This window comes from Crocodylus porosus, unplaced genomic scaffold (genome assembly GCF_001723895.1).
Source record: "Crocodylus porosus isolate Cpor-Errol unplaced genomic scaffold, CroPor_comp1, whole genome shotgun sequence".
Classification (NCBI taxonomy): domain Eukaryota; kingdom Metazoa; phylum Chordata; order Crocodylia; family Crocodylidae; genus Crocodylus; species Crocodylus porosus.
In genome coordinates, this window is record NW_017728943.1 from 28,796,265 (window position 1) to 28,820,133 (window position 23,869).

At 40.2% G+C, this 23,869-nt stretch overlaps 1 protein-coding gene across 5 annotated transcripts in view; it reads left to right on the plus strand.

Annotated features, from left to right (window-relative positions):
- PLCB1 (phospholipase C beta 1) overlaps positions 1 to 23,869 on the plus strand; it is a 740,315-nt gene that overhangs the window by 586,253 nt on the left and 130,193 nt on the right. For all 5 annotated transcript variants that reach the window (XM_019549094.1, XM_019549091.1, XM_019549092.1 and 2 more), the window contains 6 exons: positions 412 to 511; positions 1,543 to 1,647; positions 2,519 to 2,631; positions 14,036 to 14,162; positions 16,429 to 16,482; positions 18,145 to 18,364. In XM_019549094.1, the coding sequence (XP_019404639.1) occupies positions 412 to 511; positions 1,543 to 1,647; positions 2,519 to 2,631; positions 14,036 to 14,162; positions 16,429 to 16,482; positions 18,145 to 18,364 (719 nt within the window). The remainder of the gene's footprint in view (positions 1 to 411; positions 512 to 1,542; positions 1,648 to 2,518; positions 2,632 to 14,035; positions 14,163 to 16,428; positions 16,483 to 18,144; positions 18,365 to 23,869) is intronic.

The window sequence follows — 23,869 nt, forward strand, 5'->3', positions numbered from 1 at the left end:
GGTCAGGAGACCTTTATTAGTTGGAAGCATATTTCATGCAATTACAGGCTTGCAGCATAGTCACACTTTTCAGACTCTAAAATAAGTATGACGCATATATCGTATTAAACCTGGGGATTTTGTTCTCTGCCTCAAATATGGCTGTTCTGAAAATTCCCTGTCTAGGACTTACCCACTGGTAAGGAGTGTCCTTCCTTCCACAGGTGACTAGAGGGATGCATGATCATTTCTGAGTTATTTTCATACGTAGCTCATATGCCTTCTGACCAGTTATATAGCAAAAACTTTGAATGTCTGTGTAGCTATTTTTATTTGCTAGCTCATTTCTCTATTTTTGTATAAATCTTATATTAGGAAACAGCTTTTCATTCAGAGCAAAAAATTAATAAATGAACTAACATGTCCTTTTAGGTTGTTCTACCTTCTCTGGCATGTTTGAGGATAGCAGTATATGAAGAAGGAGGGAAATTTATTGGTCATCGGATATTGCCTGTCTCAGCAATTCGACCAGGTGAGGTTACTGCTTTACTGTTCTACAAGTTATGTAGTGAACAGAACAAAAAGCCAGAGTCTCCGCTGCCATAAATCAGCATTGACTTCAACACAACTTTGCCGATCTGATCCAAAGTATTCAGTTGATGGTAACATTCACTAATACTAATACTTCATTATTTTAGCCTTAGCCTTAAATTTCTATGAAAAAGAAACTACTCTGATCACTAGAAGTTTAAGCCTGAAATGAAACAAGGAAACCTGTGGAGCTAAATGTTACAAAGAAAGCAATGATAGTTACTGGTCCCCAGTATATCAGTATGCACAAAGCTTATAAACAAGAAAGGCCATAATACAAGTTTGAGAAGAAAAGGGGAAACAGCCACTTTTTACATTTCTCCTTTGGTGAGAATGGGACAAGGTTGTGGAGAAGGAGTAAGGAAGAATTACTGACACGTGGGACCAGAATCTGAATGTGGCTCTGCCCTATACACACCATTTATTAAACCAAAGCTACTTATTTTTTATTTGTTGAAAGTACCAAACAGTCAGTTGTGGATCAACCTGGAATTAACTTATTGTTATTGCTATGAAATATTTGTGCTATGGATGTATTATCATAGTTTTAATTGATTGATTGATTTAATTGTACCTCCCAGTTTTAATTGATAAACCAGCTCCATGAGCACCTTGGCCGCTAATTATAAATATAATTTAAAATAAAAATGAAATATGGTTATGAACTCATCCAAATTAAAAGGAATACAATAAGGTATGTTTACACAGGCCAAAGAGTGACCATTTAGTCAATGGGTAAAAAATAAAAGTGATTGACTAAAACTGGAGTCCTAGACTTCTCACCTTGTCCCTCAACTGAGTTTTATCTAGGTAGCTTGAAAACTCTTCAGGGCGATGATCTAACATACTATGTTCCCCAAATGAATTAGTTTACTGGCAACACTATATAAATAATAAAAAATACTATCATTACATGGGAAACGTGAATGGGGAAGAATTTACATTTTGGCCTGGATGGCTTTTATTTTCTAGGCTACCACTACATCTGCCTAAGGAATGAAAGGAACCAGCCATTGACACTGCCGGCTGTCTTTGTCTACATTGAAGTCAAAGACTATGTACCCGATACCTATGCAGGTAACTCTATGAAACTTTCCAATTGAACTTCAAAAGGACAAGATTTGGAAGTTTAGGCTACCAAACTGACTCACCTTTACTGAACACACTGAAACAAACTTTTCTGTCTGCTGTGGCTTAAGGCTTTACGTACTGCTGTATAAAATTGCTATAAGGGCTTCAGCTTGCCTGTCTGGACCACAGCCAAAGCACTTGTTTTCCAGCAAACTTTTTGCAGCCCTAAAGAAAGTATGAACCTTGGGATTTGTTAATAAAAACACAAATGTGGCTTGGTTGAAATGACACAGCAGTGCACAATCACTTTCAGACTGAAAGTAAAACAGTATTCTTAATTTTATAAAATTGAGTGGTTGCATTGCACTTATATACCTAAAAAATACTAATTTAATTTATTTATTTTGATCTTAATTTAGCATTGGAAGTGTTACCATTGTCTTCATGTGAGCGGAACAGTTTGGAAAATCTTATCCTGAAACTCTGCTCCAAACACACAGACAGGGTTCCTGTTAAAACAGTTAAAATAGAATAGAGACAAGCTACAAACCAAAGCTCTATCTCAAGCAACAGCATCTCTCCTACTTCTTCCTCCACTAACTACCTTTTGCACTGATCTGTAGTGAGGAAACCCCAAATCTATTTAAAATCTTACATAAAAACTAGCCTAAGCAAGGGTCGCATGCATATTACCTTTAATTTTTCACAGCATAATGGTACCTTTGGTAGAATGGGCACTTTTACTGATATTTTTGAAGTCTAAGTAGTAACTCTAAACATTAGATTTCAGGAAAAAAATTTGGCCATTTAAATATCTTAACAGTACTGAAACAAAAGAGTAAGGAACATGGGTCTCAAACATTTGCTTCATTTCTAGATGTGATTGAAGCACTATCCAATCCAATTAGATATGTAAACTTGATGGAGCAAAGAGCTAAACAGCTGGCAGCACTAACACTGGAGGAGGAAGAAGAAGAGGTAAAGAAAGAGGTAAGGGAGATTTCAGTCGCTACATGTTAAGTGTGTTGGGCAGGATTCTTTTAAAGCATGTCCATCACTTAGAAGAGGGGTTGGCAACCTATTGCACACAGTCATTGAATGAGGCCCACAGAGCCAGGGGGCATAAGGGCAGCAGCTGTTATGTTTTAATTGTCATTTGTGAACAAACTGAGAACAACTCAAATGTAGCAAAATCTACCAGTTCTTCATCCAGAAAGTTGAACCATTTTTGCAACATTTGATTCATTCTTGGCTTGCGTTTCTTCATATATAACAGTTAGTAGTGGTAACAGTCATTTATTTACAACTTTTGCTAAAAGAATGTAATAGAATTAACAGTAAAATTGTATATTATACAATAGCATTACATGATTTGTGGCTATTGGTAAAAGCAAATATGAAATTACAATTTCTACTAATTTAAAAAAATAACATAATATATGGTAATTAAAAATAGACAAAATGGAGCAATATAAAACAGTAGAGTAAAAAAGTAAAGAAAAGGAATTCTGTTTGATTTTGGCCCTCATTCTTTGTGCAAGTAATGCAGATACACCTATGGAGTATAGGATAGCCTGTAAGTTGTTAGAGAGGAGCCAATCCTTTTTTTTCATTAGACCAATACTTAAAATTTTCCACGAATGGAAAGATCCATTTTCCTCATATTTCTTCAAAGAATGAACAAGGCTACAAATAGTGATTGAAGTAATCTATCTCATTCTTTTTGCAAGAACATATCCTGTTCAAATATGGGATCCAACAAAGCATCCCTACAGAACTCATTGGACTGAATCACAGTTTAGTAATGGCATCTCATAGTTTCTGGTTTTGTACTCCAGATAGGTAGGTTTCTAGGCCAAAAGAATGCTGTATTAATCTTAAAAAAGGAGAAGTTTCAGAAAATCTCACTCCCTACATATCTGCCTGCATGCTGGTGTCTTTAATTCTTACATTTATATCTTGTTTAAATATGGGGAAAAACACTGGGTCAGTTAACTGTCAGCACATTTCCTAGGCCATTTGTTTGTAGGATAGTATAACTGTTATATAATCATTAGGGCTGTGCGAAACAGCACCGTTCTGCTTCGACTTCTGTTTTGACATTTTGATGGAACAGCGTTTCGTTTCAAGCGTTGTTTCATTTTGAAAGCACTGTTCCGTTTTGTCTTGTCGAAACTGTTTTGCTGTTTCGACGCTTGTTTGACATTTTGCCCATAGGCTATAATGGGGAAGCATGAAACTGCCTATAACTTTGTAATTTCTGGTCTGATTCAGATGAAGCATGCAGGGATAGTAGCCCCTTCTGAGGCCATGAAGCCTGCCAAGTTTCAAGGAGATAGGTGGAGAGGTTTCTGGGAAACTGCATGCCAAGCTATTGACAAGCAGGAGACAGAGAGCAGGAGGAACCTCCTCTGATCCAGCAGGCAGATTGGGGGTCTGCACCCCTGTGAGGAGTCCGGCACAGTCCCCGCAGCCCTCCTGGGGCTGCAAGCAAACCCTCGATCTGCCTGCTGGATGACAGGAGGCTGCTGCTGCCAGCTGGGGCCAGCGGCAACACCAATATTCCCACTGCTGGGTGCAGGCTACACCCAACACCAGTCCCAACCTGCAGCAGCAGCCTCCTGTCATCCAGCAGGTAGATCAGGGGCCCACCTGTACCCCTGTGAGGGCTGCAGGATAGCTGTGCCAGACTCCTCCCATGTGTGCTGGCCCCTGATCTGCCTGCCAGATCACAGGAGGCTGCTCCTGCCACCTAGGACTGGCACTGGGCGCAGCCTGTACCCAGCGTTGGGAAGATTGGTGCTGGACAGCAGCCTCCTGTCATCCAGCAGCCAGATCAGGGGCCTGAACTGCCCCGAGAGGAGTCCGGCAGAGCCCCCTCAGCCCTCTCGGGGGTGCTGGCGGGCCCCTGATCTGCCTGCCAGATGGCAGAAGGCTGCTGTTGCTGCCTGGGACGAGCTCTGGGTGCAGCCCATACCCAGCGTGGCTCTATGGAGCTGAGCCTGGTGGCGGGAGGTGGAGTGCAGCCCCAGCGCTGCGCTGCACTCCACTTCCTGCCACTGAGCTGAGTTTCACTGGTCTGCGAGCTGCTGGGAGCTTAGCCTCCCACCACCAGGCTCAGCTCTCAGAGCCTTGCAGCCCCATAAAACTCAGCCTAGTGGTGGGAGGCAGAGCAGAGCGCCAGCTCTGTCTTCCTCCCTCCACTGGGCTGAGCTCCGTGGGACTGGCAGAGCCAATCAGAGCACAGCCCAGTGGCAGGAAGTGGGCAGAGTCGGCACTGTGCTCTGATTGGCTCTGGCAGCCCCATGGAGCACAGCCCAGTGGCGGGAGGTGGGGAGAGCCAGGGCTGCGCTTCCTGCCAGACTGAGTCACATGGTGCTGTGGAGCCGCTGAAAGCTCAGCCCTGGCTCTCTTCTGCCTGCCAGCATCAGGCTGCTTCGAAACCTTCAAAAAACTTTCAAAAATTTTCAAGTGCCCTCATATGATTTCGAAGCTGTTTCAATGCTTTTTGTTTCATTTCAGTTTTGCTGTTTTGAACTCAAAATGCATCGAAACATCTTCAAAATGAAACACTCAGCGAAATTTCGCACAACCCTAATAACCATTTGAATAAGACTTCATCTGTAAGAGAAGGGGCTTCTAAAATACATTTCTTAGGGTATCTGATTGGGGCACAAGCTCAAATTTTTATCCAATAATTTAGTTTTTAATTGAGCTCACATTAAGCAGCTCCATTTCAGAATGCATAAACCTTCCCCCCATCATGGATTTGGAAGAGATAAAAAGTCCCATAAGGAACAAAAAGAATGAACCATGGGGTCATCACCCCAGAATTCTGACCCATACAATAAAATGGACTCTACCTTAGATCTATGGTCCTCAGGCACTGCCAGTTACCATCCTTCTACCAGTCTTATTGTAAAAGGATAAAATTCAGCCCATGGCTTCTTTTGACTTAATGCTTACATTTTAATGCATTTATTCCAGCTCAGGTATTTTATTAAAATAAAGTCTAAGTTATATAAATGAGAAGACCATGTCTAATTTCTTTATCTGTAAAAACGCAGCTTGTTTCTTCCTTTTGTTCCCAAAACAGTACCTTAGATTCAGCAGTGTTGATTTCCAAGCTATTCAAGGTGTCATAATATTGAAAAGCTTCTAATAACCTTTGGAGGCCTATCTGGGATTATGACATTAACAGTGCATCACCTGCATAAAGCAAGACAGGGATAGAATCATTCAGTATTGGGGGTTCATGGAACTGATTCCCTGTTATCATGTTTTAGATTATTCAGGAATAGATTAAATTCAGCTGGAGAGAGTTACAAAATAACAATTAGAACATCCCAGCTGCTACCCTTTTGAATTTTTCCCCTCTTGAAAAGCCTCCAGATGTAGTTGTGTCCACACCCTAAGTAGCTCCACTGAGAGGCAGTGCTAATTAACCCATGTTTGGGTCTACACAGACTCAGCTACCTTTCTTCTGATCTGGGCAGTAGCATTCACAGAGCTCCTCAGCTTGTTTGACGGTGCTGCTGCCCAGCATAATAAGTTCAGAGTCTAAACACAGCCTTAGATGGTACTGAAAATCTCATTGTCAGATTTTGAATAATGCCTGTATCATACTTTAGGCATGTGACATGAAGTAAAAAGTATTCAGCACAAGTAGCTAGTCATGAATAATAGAAGCAATGGGGAAAAAAGGCTTCCATAGCCCTGAATTAGCCCCTGATATTTTCCCTGGCTTCTTCTGTTTTCCAGTCGGAACTGAATTTTTTTGTAACCAAGAACACAGTCCCCATTCCAGATTAGATGAATGAAAGTAATTGAAGTTCCTTGGCCAACAATTTACCTCTTTGTCTTTTTTATACACATGGTGTCACAAGTTTTGTTGAACAATGATGCTTTGACATACTCAATACTATCTTAGAGGTTTATCTAGGATGATCTACACACAAGATTTGATTTTAATAGCAAAGTCTTTTTTCAACATAACCCTTAAAGTACTTCTAGAGGTCATTTTTGCTTATAAAAAGCAGATTTCTTTTCTCTGAACAGGCTTATTTATTAGGCTAAGAAACATTTGTCAGAGTACTACTTAAAGCAAACAGGAAACTAGGAAGCTGAATTGATATAAGTAGCACTGAGTATGTTCTCATATATCAAACAACTTAAAAACTTATCTGGTAAAGGCACTTACTTTAAAATAGTAGATAAGCATGTCTTTGGAGAAAAATAAGATCATTATGGTGGTGCATTTATTGATTATATAAAACTAATCAGGCCAATGAAACAGCAGAAGTGCACAAAATTGCAACATGAAATTACATTTAAATTGTATTCTCAGTGTACTATTCTTTGGATTTGTGAACATGCATCTTGCAAGATAAGTAGCCTGAAATTATATGATCACTAAAGCATTCTTCTTATTTCTGAACCTTTGCATCTTTTTTTATGCTTGTTTCATTTCTTGTAAGCTTCATTTTCCTGGGCAGGGTTTTTTCAGAGTGACAGAGGGACAGATTTGAAATGTCTGTTTACTCATGAGAGTAACACTTTCAAGCAGAATTAAGTAATTTTAGGTGTGACTGCCAGATTTGCCCGAACAGATGTGTGTGCATACATTTTTTGTAAGTGAAGTTTCAAATATTGTGGCTGTGGCTACGTGTATAGTCATCAATGGCTCAAAGTCTAACAGGGACGAAGAACAAGTGGGATTCCTTATGGCTCTCTCTGGGGTCTAATGCACTTTTTGAGACAAGATTACTGAAAGAAACCCAGATGCTTTTGTTATAGACTCTGTTAAAGATTGAACAGTGCTTCACCCTGGGCAAATGTAATGCTAATGCTAAAACCTAAGAATGCTTTCCACAAGCGAGAGACTTGGCCGTATTAGTCTGAAGTCAGGAAGGCGGCAGGATAGATTTGCACCATACAGATTAACTAAATCAGAGATGTATAGCATAAGTTTTTTGTGAGCCCAAGCTCACTTCATCAGATACTGTGAAAGAATGTGCACGGACTAGCATAACAAATGGAGAGAGTGACTTGAATACAAAAGATAGGGAAGGAGCCATGAAGTAGGAGAGGCAAACAGACAATAGGAGAGACATGGCTGGGAGAGGCAAACAGGCAATAAACCCATGAGGACAAACGGGTCACAAAAGCTAATCTGGGTAGTAGGATAAGAATCCATAGTTCCTGTTTGGACCATACTTAATACAATCCAGTCAGTGGATGATTTCTTGTTCAGGTTAGTTTTTAAAGTTTTTCTGTGTAAGAACAGCCACCCTGAGGTTAGTTATGAACTGTCCGGAAAGGTTAAAGTGTTCTGCCACAGACTTGTATGTCCTTCTGGAACTTACTTTTTTTTTTAACTTATTGTTTCCCAGAGCAGCCACTTTTGCTTCAGGAGAAAAAGCTCAAATGTCTGCACACTTTTTATTTCTACCAGCAGAAAGGCACTTCTTCTGGTAGAAACTGATCCTCTGTACATGGCTTCAGATTGGATTAACATCCCAGAACTTTATATCTATGTAGATATCCCAGAACTTTATCTCATGCACTAGGGTCTGTTTGTCTTTTAACTGTACCGTAAAGATATTAATTTTAACATTTTCTCAATAAAGCTTTTATATCTTTATTAATGACTAGGAATTGTTTAGTAAATGTGCATGTGTCATCAGGTTGGGAGGGGTCGCAGAGGATAGTTAGGATTGAAAATGACCTTGATAAATTGGAAAAATGATCTGAAATACCATATTTACTTGAATATTATACAACCCCAAATATAAGACAATCCCCCAATAATTAGATTCTATATATGAAAACATCATACATTTGTTATAATTTTCGAGATATAGCATCTAATTACTGGGAGGTTTGCCTTGAATTTGTCCTCCTTCCACTGCTACAGCAGGTAAAATTAATTTTGAAAAGGCATGTAACCCCCTTGCCCTTTACCTCCCCCAAAATTTTACACTTGTAGCCCTTCCCTTTCTCTTTACTGCTGGATCCTGCTATCTTTGAGCACATTGAAGTAAAACAAAATTTGAAAACACTGACTTTGAAATAAACATACCTATAGTGATTTACATATAGTACCTTAGATTTAGTTCATCCAGAATTGATACATTTCACCTTTTTTTTTAAACTGCTACAAGTTTTATCAGAACAGGTAGTCTATAAATTAACTTTTAAGCAGCACTTCTATATCTACTTACCTAAAGTACAGACTATGCATGATATTAGTTCAAAGCCAAAAGGCTCATGATTTACCATGTAGTTCACTGGGCTGGGCCCCAGCTGAGTCAACAGTATTTCAAGCCACGGTGACCTCACAGCTCAGCACTGCTCAGTATGTGTGTGCACTCCAGGTAGTCCCATGAAGGATTGATGTGCTAATTAGCCCCCAAATCATGACTGGAACCCACTGTTCTTATGAACCCTGAGATCCCCCAAAATATATATACAGATGAGACACAGGGCAACCTGGTCCAGCTCCACCTCGTATGATAAATGTGCAACAGGCATATGCAATAGATGGTGTGAGGATTCTGGATGACCTGTTTGGGACCCTTTTGGTGATGACCTGTTTGGGACCCTTTTGGTGATGTTTGTCAGACATTTAATGCTGGTGAAGAAACTGGAATCATTGGAAATGGGAAAGAAAGGCTCAGTTCAGCTGTGGGAGTAAAGGGGAGGTAAGAAAGTATACAAAGCTCACCTTGATTTTAAAAAGAGTTGGCACTGAGTTTCATGGGTACCACCATATATTCTGTTCAGATGGGCTGTAATAACTTATCATTGTGGTAGGTTGTGCAGGGGAGTAGGTGTGTTTATTGTAATGGGAAATACAGGTTTTTTAATGTGGTTTTAAGATGCATGATGGAAAGTTTATGATAGAGGATGTATTTATATAACTCTATATATAGAAATATATTTTAATAAAAAAAGGTAGGTTCCCATCAGAATACTTATCCAATATGGGCCATGTGTTTTATAGCTCAGTGTTTGCTGCCTTTAATCATCTTCATAGTTGGTTTGCATTACTGAGCACACGCTGCTTTTGGCAGCAGTTTTATGCCAGACAACATTGTCAATATAACAATATAAGGCAACAGGCTTTTTTTCCCCATACCGACTGGAAGGAAAACCGTGTCTAGTATTTCAATAAATAAGGTACATCTGATTAAATCCAATGAAAATTGGTAAGTGAGAAATACTGCATTTAGGATGTAACAATCAAATGCACAAATACAAATTAAGGACCAGGTGGCTGCAATACCGCAGAAAAGAAGATGCAGTGGATTGCAGTCTGAACAAGTCACCAGTGTGCTATTGTTGCAAAACAGTCCATGGCATACTGGATTGCATTAACAGAATTGTCATATGCAAGCCAAGGGAAGTGATCCCTTTACTGGTAAGGAGAAATCACTTGTAGAACTGTGTGCAGTTTGGGGCACTACACTTCAAAAAAAAAAGGCATGGACAAAGTGGGAGGAGTCCAATAGAAATGATGAGAGGTTTAGGAAACATGACTTACAAAAATGGTTGGAAGAACTCGGGTTATTTAGTATGGAGAAGAGAAGATGAGAAGAGGATTTGACAACAGGCTTTGAATACAAAAAGGGTTGTTATAAGGATGATGGCAATTGTCTTTTTCCCTTGTCCACCAGAAGGAGTAATGGACCTAAATTTGGAAGGACTGACTTACTGCAAGGGCAAGGACAGGCACAGTGTTTACTTCTAGTGTTTACTTTTAAGTTATTCAGAGTATTACAAAAATTGAGTGAACAGATGTCTCACAGGGCTTTAGTGTTACAAATTGTCCCAAACTGTCTAAAAAATGTGGCTGAATGACAGAAGGAAAACTGTGGAGTGCTTCACAGTCAAGTTTTAACTGGAAGGCAGTTGTGCATCTCTCCATTACAAACATGCGAGAGATTAAAAATGTGCTATCTCATAGCTCAGGAAAAGGCAGGGAGATTTCTTGCTCTCAGAAGGGCTTTACTGCAACTGCTAATAGACACGTAACGATAGCTAACAATTTCCTGTTGATGTCATCATGTCAGTCTCTAGGAAGACAGTTACCCCTTACTACTACAAAAGACACTTCCAAAAAGGACAGAGTCTGAAACATCATCCCCTGAGCATGGTTAACTACTGGAATAGATTACTTAGTGGTTGTATAATCTCCATCACTGGAAGGTTTTCAGTGTAGGTTAAAGAAATACTTGCCTGGAATGGGTGAGAGTGGGATGATCCTTTGTTGAGCATGGGTTTGAACTGGATGACCTACTGAGGTCCCTTCCAGCCTTTCACATTAACCCTTATGTCCATGGTTGTGTTGTTTCCTGTCTTTATTTTTAGCTATAATTATGATTATATGATCTAGCTTCTTGCAGAGGTTAAAGTGAAAGGAAATTGACCAATTTTAACCTTCATGGTTGTGAAAAGCAGCAGGGCAGCAGCTAGCAAAACTTGTTTAGTAATGAATTGCACATGCTGTTTGAAACAAAGAAATCAAGTTTTTTGTAGACCTGAAGCCACTCTGTCCATGAAGCATTAGCATAACAAATGTACCTGTAAAGTTGAGAAATAAATTATAGAAATACATGATTCATTTTGCAATGTTTAGACCTTAACTTTTAGAGCAGAAACCATTTTAAGCATGATGTGAATTCCCAGTTTCAGACTACCGGATGCTATGCAAGTCCATAGGGTTCATTGTAAACCTTAAAACTTCTCCATTTCCAATCACCTTTCCCAGTTAAAGACTTCATAGACTTGGGCTTGTCACAGAAGTATGACAATGTGATAATCAGGTGACATGTCAGCTCCAAGCCCTCCCCCGACACTGTTCAGCTACATGTCTGTAGAAAACTAGATGTAGGATATCCACAACAGGAATTATTTTAATTGCTATGACTTAAATTTCTGTGCATTTTAACTGCACTGATTACAAAATACGGTACACTTATAAGTGATTTGTAGTGTAGTAGTAGTTTTATTGCCTTTGCCCTCATATGGCACAAAAGGAGCAGCAGCCATTCAACAGGTCCCTAGCTAGAAGTCCCCACAAGATGTAAAACTCATAATTTTCTATCATTCTCTTACCCCTTCCCCCCAAAAGACAGACACATTCTCCTACAAGTGAATGGGAAAGAATTGTAGCATTTCTCAGCACAGTGAACCATGAAATATGTCCCACAGGGTCATAAAAGTTTCCCCCAAACATGTATGGAAGATAGAAACCTGAAGGTACAGTAACAGGAGTGGGGCTTTTGCATAGGAAACGGTCATGCTCAGGCTAGGCTAATCCAAGTGCTCACACTCAAGCATCAATCACCTGTAACAATTGATGTAAATAAGCCCAGTGTTAATGACGTTTTCCTTTCTACTCAGGGAAATCCCCAGCCACCTTGCACTCCAGAATCTACCTCTGTGTGTGAGAGAGTATATGTAAACCTAATTCTCCTTACTGTGCACTCAACTTCACTTAGCAATCACATTCTCTTTTATTAAAGGCATGAAAGTGTATAAATCATTTTCCTTTCATATTTAAGCTGTAAGATACAAGGTTGAAATATGCAATGAAAAATAGAGTTCATTGTTCTTCCTTAAAGGGAAAATCACCATTGCTTTAGTGGCTGGTGATGAATTATGAAAAGAGAAGGTGCTATAAAACAAGATTAAATTGCTTGATCCATAGAAAATGACTGTTTATGCGCTTCCTGACCTTGTCTTACATTTGTGATGCAGTGTCTTGAAACAAAGACTTTTGGTGCCCAAAACTGAGCAGTCACATAAATAGTTTGGAAAGAAGTTGGAATACCACATTGATTTTTACATCTAAAAATCAGATCATAAATTTAAAAAAAAAAGAATATTCCCCTTCACATACCAAAATCAATCATATTTTGGTGCACATTTTCAGACTGGAATACAAAGTTTGTTAAGCCTAGTTTTATTGTTATTAATCATTCATGCAGTCCTCATTGTGGCATGTTTATAATCAGTGAAGTCACCGTCTTTTAAGCAGTATTTAAAGAGAAAACCAAATTCAGCCACGATTTCTGCCAGAAAGCTCTTTGTAGTATAATTAATGTGACTAAGGATCAGATGTTTAGATCATGCTTTGGTTTTTAAAAAAATATCAAATATGAAAAAAATAAACAAAATGATTAAAATGATCTGAATCTCATGATGGATACAGCTGCAGTGGTATGTTTATCTCTTAGTATCTAGGTCTTCACGGAATACAATGTGTTAAGCCAGGTTGCAGACATTTGCCAGTACTATTGCTATGGAACAGTTATAGCAGAAGGGGTTTTTTGGCTGTATTGATGGAGGGGCAGATTGATGTTCTGAAAGGGTGGAGTAATCAGAGGAAAGAGCTGCCTCCTGCTTCTGCATGTAATGTGATTATCATCAAAGAATGAAAACAAAGCAGCTTGGGGAACAAATCCAGCACTATACTTAATCAGGTGCCATAGTAACTGGTCCTTCAAATATATATTTTGCCCATTTTAGAGTCCAAATTGCTCATCCATACTGTGAGTCCCCTTCCCCCTCTATGTGTATACCTTTACAAACCTGACATCCACAAAAGTAACTGCATAGCAGAATATATGCTACAAACATGAGCCTTCAGGGAAAAAAATGTGGAAAATGTCTAGACAACTTGGATTCCACAAACATGCTTATGCAGGGAGCAGGAGGATGAAGGTACTGTTTACATATCTTATCCTTTGAGTATAATTGTGAAAATGTGAGTTCCGGAGAATAAGTGTCTGTATGTATTGAAGGTTGGTGAGTAATTATATAGCTGTGTAGAAGCGCAAAATTTAGAAGCAACTCTGTATACATATTCGGTTTACAATAGTGATTTTCCTGCCAGCTTTTGCATTACTTCAAGGAAGCTTTCATGACAGAGTGCAGAGCTGTGGTATTTTTCTGCCAGCTACTGCATTACTTGTAATAGTATTTTATGGCACACTGCAAAGCTGTAAAATAAAATGCAGGTCTGCTGTAGTTTCATATCTATACATTTGTAAATTATCCAACTGAAAATGACCCTGTTAAGTTACATCCTGCTAATTTTTCTCCCCAGTGTTTATGTAAGAGAAAAGTATACTTGAAATAATTGTTCAGAGAGATGAGTGCCATATGTCTTCTTGAAAGTTACACTGCAGAGATAAACTGTATGTGATAAAGGGACAATTTAAAAATCCTGTCTTGATTTTACTTGTAGCAAAATAGATTACAAGCCTGTAGGAAATTTCACAGTCATAAAAGACATGAAGCTATGACACAAAAGGTTTTTCGTGAGAGATCGATCACATTTCTGGTATCCATTTAGAAATGCTGTGTAAAATATTCTGTATTTCAGGTTGATCATGGAGATGCACCCTCAGAAGCAAATAATGAGCCCCGGCCAACACCAGCAGAAAATGGAGTAAATCACACCACCTCTCTTACACCAGCCACTCAGGGTGTTCCTAGCCAACCAGCACCAGGTGAAAGAATGGACCCTACTTTTCCTGTGCTATTTTTTTAAATTTGGCTGAATAGTAATGTCACTGCATATTTTCCATTAAAATGTCTTTATAAAACGAGTGGTAAATCCCACCCCCCACCCCTTTCTGGCACCATATGAAATAAAATAATAATCCAGAATCTATAATAGTCTCTTCCATATGTCCAAGTAGGTCCCACTTTTTCCATTCTTTTAAAACCGTTACCTCTGAGATAAAACCAAACATAAAAATACAACTACTGAGGACATAAAAGATAATAAAATATACCTGTGTACATGATGCATGTCTATACCAGTGGTTCTCAAACTTTTTTAAAACAAGGCACCCCTCATTAGACTAAAGAAACCCATCAGAAAATTCCAGCTGTTAGCTTTCATTTGCTTATGACTACAAAAATTCTACTACAAAGAACTCAGAAAAAATTACAGCAGGTCTGAATGTTTTGAACTCTGGATTTTTCTTTGAAAACCCCCCTGCCCTGTCTTCTGCTTGGCTTTGTCTTGAGATTCACGTGTAAATGTTTGCATATTTAACTATGCCATTATTGGGTGACACTGTGGCATCCTGGTTAAGTGGTCCATATCACACAGTTGTGGATTCAAGTTGATAACAGAACATACTATATTGTTTCTTGCTCTCTACTCCTCAGCTGGAATTAATATTGTCACTTCAGTGTGACAGTACACACATGTGCTTTTGCACTCCGGCTTCACTTTATCTTTCATGTTCAGTGATGTGATGTCTTGTAAGACAACAGAATTGTGTAGACTAAGACAGACAGATGCCTCCTATGCACGTGACAGTAGGCTCCGCTGAGAGGATTCTTAAGAATCTTGGAGTGGGAATCAGCAGAATATAATAGGAAGGCTATTTTTGGACTTTGCTTGTGAATCTTTGATTCCAATACAATGCATAGACATAATAGGCCAGGTTTTGACAATGACGAGAACCTTCCATTGATTCTGTGGAGTTAGATCTTGAGAACAGTGGGAGCCATGAAGTTGTGAGAAATCTGGTCATCTTCAAATGCGTTTCTAAACTGGAGCTGCGCTCCAGAAAACCTGATATCAATACTGCATAGTGAGTATTTTTCGGTGCCTGGCTCTACAGTTTTAAGCATAAAGGTAGAATGGTCTCTTAGCTTTGCAATAAAAGGCAAACCTCCCTTTCTTCATATTCCTCCTGTATTCTTCATATAATCCTGCACTTCTTTTGCAATTGAGTTTGTTATCCCAACATCTGGATTTGCAAAATTGACCAGTCCTCTAGTCTAAAAGTATTTAATATGTTCATGCCTCTGGCTCTCATTAATTGCAGTTTCTTCATGGCAGAGACTCTATTTTCTGTATGTTGTTTATCCACAAGCCCATCTTTATTGCAAAGCAGATATATTTAAAAATATTCCCAATGAAAATGCATATTTTTACCCCTTTCCCAGGGCCTCCCAAACAATTTTACTATCAAATCAGTGCCCACAGATTCACTTTTATTGGTATGGCTCTGTGCCCTTGCTACTTGAGAAGCAATTTTCACACACAGAGAAGGGTATAAATAGAGAGGACATGTATTTTAATGACTAAGGGAGCATATAGTCAAGCACAGAACTTTTCCATGAGTTTTGAAAAAGTCTATATGTATTCTGCGGTGTAGTTCAAAAACTGCCATTATGAACAAGATAGTTTACATGACCAGTTATTATTTCCAAGAGCAGTGAGCTCTTAAATTACTTTTATAGTACAGTTATACTTCATTGTATATTTAAAATTTAGTATCAGAATATGGGTGCCTGGGTGCTTTAATTTTGATATATTTTTTTAGATAAAAAAAAACATTAAAACTATGGTGCATTCAAGTGTACTACTATGCAGTGTTCATCATGAGGCTGTTCCAGCTCTCATTCATTTGAAAGGCTCATTTTAAGGGATTTTGAGCTGTCACATAAAGTAATGCAGTTATAATAACAGTGGGCCAAATCTTGCCTACCTTACTCACATGAATGAAATCAGCTGCATCACCTTTATGAGTAAGGTGGAGCATTTGGGTTTTTTCTTTTTGTGTTGCCTATCATGCTGGTATTCTAACTAGTGTAAAGAACTCCTAAGAAACATATTTCCCACAATAGTATACTCCATGTGAACTGCAGAATTTTTTAGATATGGTATATAGAATTTCCTGTTATCTGTAGGCAACACACGTGGTCATCTCTTTAACAAGAACTGGAATCAATGGTATCTTTTACTTCCAGGTTCTGTGAAAGCACCTGCAAAAACAGAAGATCTTATTCAGAGTGTCCTAACAGGTAATAAATATAGAGATGTCACACAGTTGCATATGCTGAATGCATTCTATGGTTTGGGATCACAGAAAGATTATTGGCAGAATAGCAAATGTATATGCCAGTTTTTTGTCCCTTTCAGCATAGTTATATGGCTTTGAAGTTGATGGGATCTTGGCCATTGAGTTCCACGAAAGCATTGGGTGCCTAAAAGGAAGTTCCTTTTTAAATCCCTTTCTGGTACTCTCACCAGCACAGGTCCATCACTTTTGCCATTTAGTGTTTGCAGGAGGCTTAGTTTAACCTGCCCAAACCTGAGCTGTGTCCTTCATGTGCATATGTTTGCTGCTTGCAGGGAGGAAACATGGGCAGCCAGAAGTAAGCAAGTCAGTGGGGTGGTGGGAGGCTGGTGGGATTCGGGTGGAAGGTCTGAGGGAGGCATTGGTGGGTGGAGGGTGACCTGCCTGGCCCAGGGGAAAGGGTAACTGGGTGGGCTGAAGGGGTAAAATACCCTGGTCGGAGGCCTTAAAACAGCCCTGGGGCTCTGGCAAGTGGCTGGGCTTTCCCAGATGCAGGCCTGTGCTGTGAATGTATGCAGACATTCACTAGACCAGTTTAATTATATCAGATTAACCCCAGGCTGATCTAAAGTTAGCTCACCTCTAAGGTGAACTAACTTGATATCAGTCATGCCATTTTTAGAGCTACCTAAGTCCTGGAACACTTAGACACTGTGGCATTTAGATCGTACTATGGCAATCTAAATGTAATTCTTGGATGTGCCTAGTGTTAGCAAAAGGTCACACATGATTGCCACCAGGTTAATCAAAACTTCTCATGGAAACCAACTTTAACCCCATCATGGAGGTGAAAATACTGACACTTTCATTACATCAAGACTTTCAATTACTGAAGCCAAATTGAAGATAATGCACAAATGAAAGTGGGAAGTACAAAAAGGAAGGGCATTATATGGCAGCAGTTCCCAATCTTTTTCTGTAGAAACCCCCTTCTGGGCTTACAACCCCTCCTTCAGCTAGTCTGTGACCCCACTTCTGGTCGAAGTCTGAATTTCTGTGGGTCTCACAACCCCATTCATTAAGTGCTACAGCCCTATCTCGGATTGCACTCCCTAGTTTGGGAACATCTGGTGCAGGACCTGAGGCTGATTGATTCCTGAATCAATAGCAAATGTTTTAATGCTAAAATAAACCACCTGTATTTTATCAGACCTGGTTGAACATTGGTATTGGCTCAGCTTCTTAATGGCATCAAGTCAGATTTCCACCTGCAACACCCAGATGTGGGGGAAATACTGGAGAGAACTTTGGGTAGTGGTGTGGGATGCATGAGAATCCTCTGAGCCTGAAAATGTGTTAGGGGAAATGAAAAATAAGTCAATTTTCCCTTGCTGAATGTCGTACTCCTCTTATTTAGCACCCTACTTCCAAGCCTTTATAACTGATTACATGTAACATATATTTTCAGACTCATTAGTTTATTTCCAGTGAAAAGCCTCTCACTATAATTGAAAGCACTTAATTCATCTTAAGCTAGTAGATTTTGACTGTCAGTATTAAAGAAAAGGACTTAATTTCATGCCCTGCTAGTAGGAATTTGAATATCGTACTCATGTGTGATTTTGAGTAAAGAAAAATGAAGCTGCTTCTGTGGTTATTGTTGCAGAAGTAGAAGCTCAGACTATTGAGGAGCTAAAGCAACAGAAATCATTTGTTAAACTACAGAAGAAGCACTACAAAGAAATGAAGGACCTTGTAAAGAGACACCACAAGAAAACCACCGATCTTATCAAGGAGCACACTGCAAAGTATAACGAAATCCAGAATGACTACCTGCGGCGCAGGGCAGTCTTAGAAAAGACAGCCAGAAGGGATAGCAAGAAAAGGTACGCTGAATGCAGCTTCCTTGTCTTTAACACAAAAGACTTTTATCCATTAAGTTTTGAGAGGTGACAATAACAAGGATGTGGAGATTTTGTTAAAAAGTCCATGTAAAAAATAGGGCTGTGTAATTCATTGCAGTCAAGAGATCTTGAAATGGAGCTGGAGTTTACACCAATAAAGGCCTCCCAGTGAAGTGTTACCTCTCTGCCTGCAGTTGAATAAGGCTGTCACAATTTTATATGCCAGATAGCTTGTATGTATTTTTTGTTGTGTATGGGTATGTGGCATTTGGGAAGTGAAAAACCAACTTTTCTTCACATCTTATGGTGATACCAAGTGAAACTGTTCTTGATTTCGTTTTTTACAAACAGTATGTGAGGAGCTTGATTTTGGAGCTACTAAAAGGTCCAAATAAGGATCAGATGAGGGGTCAAGTTGCAACTCAAAGAATTACAATCCTTGATTCTCCCCTCTGTCTCTAACCAGGAAGTAATTGGTACCAGCCCATTTCCTGACATAGAAGGCACAGACAGAAATTACATTTGTTGTATGATTGGCCCCTTGAAAGCACTCTACAACCATGCCCAAACAAAACAGCTATGCTGCAGAGCACTCCAATCATGTGACAAATTAACCGTCAGTATGTGAGGGTTCAAATGAAGGCTCTCTAAAGTGGAGCACCTTCATTAACTTCTGTCTGCTCCAGCCCCATCCCTGGTGCTGTCTCAGGATGGGAGGGGGAGAAGGCAAGGGTGGGAGGTCCATTCTGGGGTTCGCCCAGCTGCACTAGAAGGAGGGGCAGGTGGATTGGAGCCCACCCAAGGTGAGGTGCTCCAATCTACACCCCCCTGTGTGCCCTCCCATGCCTTCTCCCCTTCCCAACCTGAGACAGCACTGGAGCTGGGAGGGTGGGGGGGGGTGGAGATGCAGGAACAGCTAACATCTGTTGGGTCAGAAGGGTTGGTCTAACATATGGTGCCTTCTGTTAAGTGCCAAGAGTTAGACTAGGGAACTGTACTTCTGTCACCCCCTAGAAAGTACTTGTCCTTCCTAACAGCCTCATTTGCACTGGTAGATATGTTTTATCATTTAGCATTTCTCAAGTATTTTTTCAGTTGTTTCAGCTGACTTAGACTGTCACTCGTTTTCAGATTGTCAAGTTCTAAGTCTGAGTCTATAAAATTATCTTAATCACTGGTTGTCAAATGTGTAATGCAGTAACCGGTAAAGTATTATATTGTCCAGTCCCAATGTGTAAGACAAAAATATCAAGAGACAAAGCAAAGTAAAGATTTTCTTCTCTTTTATTTGGATTTGTCTTCTTGTTGAAATAAATGAAGCCACTTACCTTTCAGTAAATAGTTTTTTTGTTATGTTAGCATGTAACCATAAATCTTCCATAGTTTCTGGCAAAAAATGTTCAGCTATATATTGTTAAACTGAGCTGTCAATATGATTTTGAAGGTGTGATTTTTTCAGATGAAAATGATAAAGTGATGGTGAAAAAGTCTGATTTTGAATTTTAAAAAGAATATATATGTAGGGATGTTCAGCTTTGTAAGTGTATTATTATTTCAAGCTGAAGGCTTTTAATCAGTTGCTGTATCCTAGGAAAAAGGCAGTTTTTGTGTCTCTCTGACCATTGTAGTTGCTGTTTGTCTGGAAAATTACAAAATTGCTTTATTAGCTGTCCCTGTTTCATAAAGTGACACAAAATAAAATATCCAGGGGCAGTCAGTTTTGCATTCGTATGTAGAATTAGGCCCTGGTTCAGTAAAGTTAAAGCCAGGGGAGGGACTCACATATGCACCTGAGGGCTTTACTGAATTGGTGTTTTAATGCTGTCATAAGTAAACTTAATACAGAGTGATATTTTCAGTTAGATATTCTTAACTTCTTAATATTTTGGGCTGATGTTTAGAGATAGGCCTTATTTTTTTCCAACAATAGCTTAGTTTGGTCCAATAAATGGTTTTGTTTGGTTAGCACATCTGTCCTGTTCAGTGCTACAGCTCTGTGTTTGGATTGCACTCTCCTTTATCATTAGCACTTTTATCTGAAACAGGTAATAAAGATATTAGTGTTTATTAAATTTACTCTATTGATAGCACAAAGTATTCAGGAAGAATATCTGCCTACTCTGTGGTTCAAAAGTCCAAAACACAGTAACTGCAGTTTTGCATGTATTGTAGAGATATGAGTGACTGTGACAGGGGGCCATGTCACCACCAGATCTTAATGTCAGCCCGCCCCTCTGTCTAGGGCAGTCTGCCCTTGTTTCCTGCCACGACTTGCTGGTTAATAAAATGGATGTAAGGTGCGGGAGGATGCCCATCTTATTCCTGGATGCCTGGGACATTACACATGGCTCCATACCGCCCCTATACCATGTCCTGTGCCTCACAAATGGCATCATAAGTTGATGGTAGCTCCAGCCTGTGGCCAAGCCAAACTCTGCCCCTTGTACCTCTACCACTCAGCTCATTCACTCTGCTCTTCACAGGGTCTTTTTCATACCACCCCCCCTCACAGGGCCTCTTTCATATTGCCCCTCACTGGGCCACTCTCAACCTGCCTTGCTCCTTGGGCCATCAGGTTTAACTACTCTTGTTCTGCCCAGCCCATACATAGCCCTTCAGGTCACTCAAGCAACCGTACTCTACATGGCACTAGTCTTGTGCCTCACACTAGGCTGACTCTGCCCCTAACCCCCTGCCAGACAGTTTCACATACTTATAGGGGTTGGCCTGTGTGCTGCCTTTCAGGCTGCCTCTACAGCCCTACTCAACACACCCCTGGTGCAGCCCTTCAGATGACCCTTGCAACCCTATTCTGCACCCCCAGTGCACAGTCCTTCAGGCCACAACAATGCACCCTACTCTGTGCAGGCCACCACACACTTCTGTCCTCTCAATGGGGCCACTTTATCTCTTTGCCCCCCTCGCTGGGGCCTCTGGGGCTCAGGTGTCTGGAGACATGCCTGGCCCTACATCAGGGTTTCCCACCAGGTTGTGGTTGTAAGGTGTCCCTACCTGCCTTTCACTGGGGAGGCACCTGGCCTGGCATTTCAGGGGAACTGCCCCTCCTCGAGCAATCTTATCAGGCCATCCTTCACCAGCAGGGTGTAGTTTTTGGTTATACCCAGGCCCAGGAGCCTCTTGCCATCCCCAGAGCTCCTGCCTTTACCTCTGAGGATGTTCTGAGCAGTAGCTCAGCCGGGTGGTGTTATTCCAGAGGGCTTGGATCTAAAATGGAGGCTGCTCCACCCCTTCTTCCAATCACGCGGCCCTCCTGCAATCACATGACCACCCCATCAAGACTGGCCTGCACCTGCCAGCTGCCCTGTGCTTACAAGCCACTCAAAGCCCTTAAAGTGACTGGCCCCAAAGGTGCTCTGCCACAGAGACACTGTCAGAAATATATGAATTTTGAGTGCCTGGATTGAGCTAAAACTTGGGTTAGACTTTTAAAGACTTTTAGGTATCGAAAATTCACATATGTGCCAAGCAATAAAGCAAGTTACATGCCTATCTCTCATTCACTGTGAGGCACCTACCTTGCTTTAGGTATTTTTGAAAATCTCATTAGATGTGCGGATGTATTTTTAAACACATACATGTCTATGAAAATATGGCTTAATTGCGCCAGCTTTTCAGAAGTGGTGAGGACTAATCATAGGCAGATCTAGGATTTGGAATAGGGGGGGTGCAGGTGTTGTGATTCATCATTCCACATAATGCAACCCATATTTTTTCTCCAGTTAAAAAGAAACTAGAAGCGTTACTTGATATGCTAGGGGCCTAGGGCTATATTGACTTTAGGATCAAAGCAAAAACATATATAACTATTGGTATGAGTTAAAAACAGTTTATAGGGCTGTGAAATAGGAAATACATTACCAAGAGCAACTAACAGACTGCAGAATTACAGCGGAAAGGCTAGCTTGATTAGTAGAACAAGATCGTTAAAAAAGAGAGAGGGCCATTAGCAACTGTAGAATGAAGAGTTTAGAATGGATCAGTTAGATTTTAATGAGCCATGAATTAATTTGACATTCTTGCTGCTGCCTGAATAGAAATGCTGCTGCCACTGTCAGGCAGTTGGTTTTAAACAATGGGAGAAGCAGGAATCAAAGGTGGGGGGGAGGAGGTGTGCAAGTACACCCATGTACCATATCCTCCCTGGGACCACCCCCAGCTCCTTTGAGAATCACAAATTGTCCTGGAGTTTGGCACCAGAAAGCTGACACTTACAAAATTGGTGAGTATTATTGAAAACATTGGATTAAGTGGGCATGTCCCCACAGTAGTGAACATACATTTCACTGGGGACATATTTGTGTCCCCAGGCATGCCCCTGCACATGTGTTCTGACAAGTGGCAAATTGCCCCAGGTGAAGTACGGGAGGTTGGAGCCAGCACCTGGAGTCGTGGGGGCCTCTTAGGGCTGTCATGGCAGTGATCTGGGCACACGGAGCTCGGCTGGCAGCTGGAATGTGGCTCTGGCCAGCCAGGCTCTGGTTTTGGGTGGCACACACTGCAACCATGTGTGCTGGCCCAATTTTTTTTTTTTTTTTTGCTGTGTGTTCTTTAGATGCTAGGATTTCCCAGTATCTAATTTTGCCACTGTGCTGCAAATATGCAGTGTAGGGAACAGAATCACAAGTGCCACATGTGTTTTGGGGTGCCTCAAAAAGGCTTTGAGGTGCCACAGACCTCACGTTCCTGCTCATGGGGATGTGGCCAATATGTCTTTAATAAGGCTCAAATACCATGATAAGTTTTCCTTAAAAAAAGTAATTGTTAGGATAAACAGCATGAACCAAAAAAACAGTGCTGTTTTTATGGGCCTTTGTTTTTTTTTGTGGAGTTCCTCTAGAATGCTTACATTATACCTTGGCGTCAATCCTTCTCACTGAAAATGGTGTTTTGAGTTTTGGCCTGGAATAAATGCTAATTAATGGAAAATGTACCTGAACTTTGTCTGAAAATTGCCCTGCTAATCTCACAAAAACAGACTTTCCCAGAAGATCACCAATACTCTCTTGTTTTGGAAAATCCCATGTGAGAATTTTCCCATGCTGCTTCATTGGGCTTTATATTCCAACCCATGTCCAAAGTCTTCCTTTGTGATCTAACTATGCTTATCAACAGTACTTCACTGAACTGTACCAAAGGTGGAGCTCTGTGAAGTTATGGGCAAAGCATTCCTAGTAGCAAGTTCTTATCTCATTTTATGGTGAATTCACTCTCATCAAGTACATTTCCCCTGGTCTCATTCAGAAAGCACTAGAGGGACTCTCCCTCCATCTTGACATTTTCTAGATCTGTTTTCTCACTCAGAGCAGTATAACTTTTTAAGATCATATCAAATAAGCAGGGATTCCCAACCGCCTATTCAGGAAGGGTTTTTTTTTTCTTTCAGTCTAAACCATGTGATTCCTGTCTGAGTGTTTTAATGAACAGTGCCATATACATGCTTATTATATAACTAAACACAGAAAATCC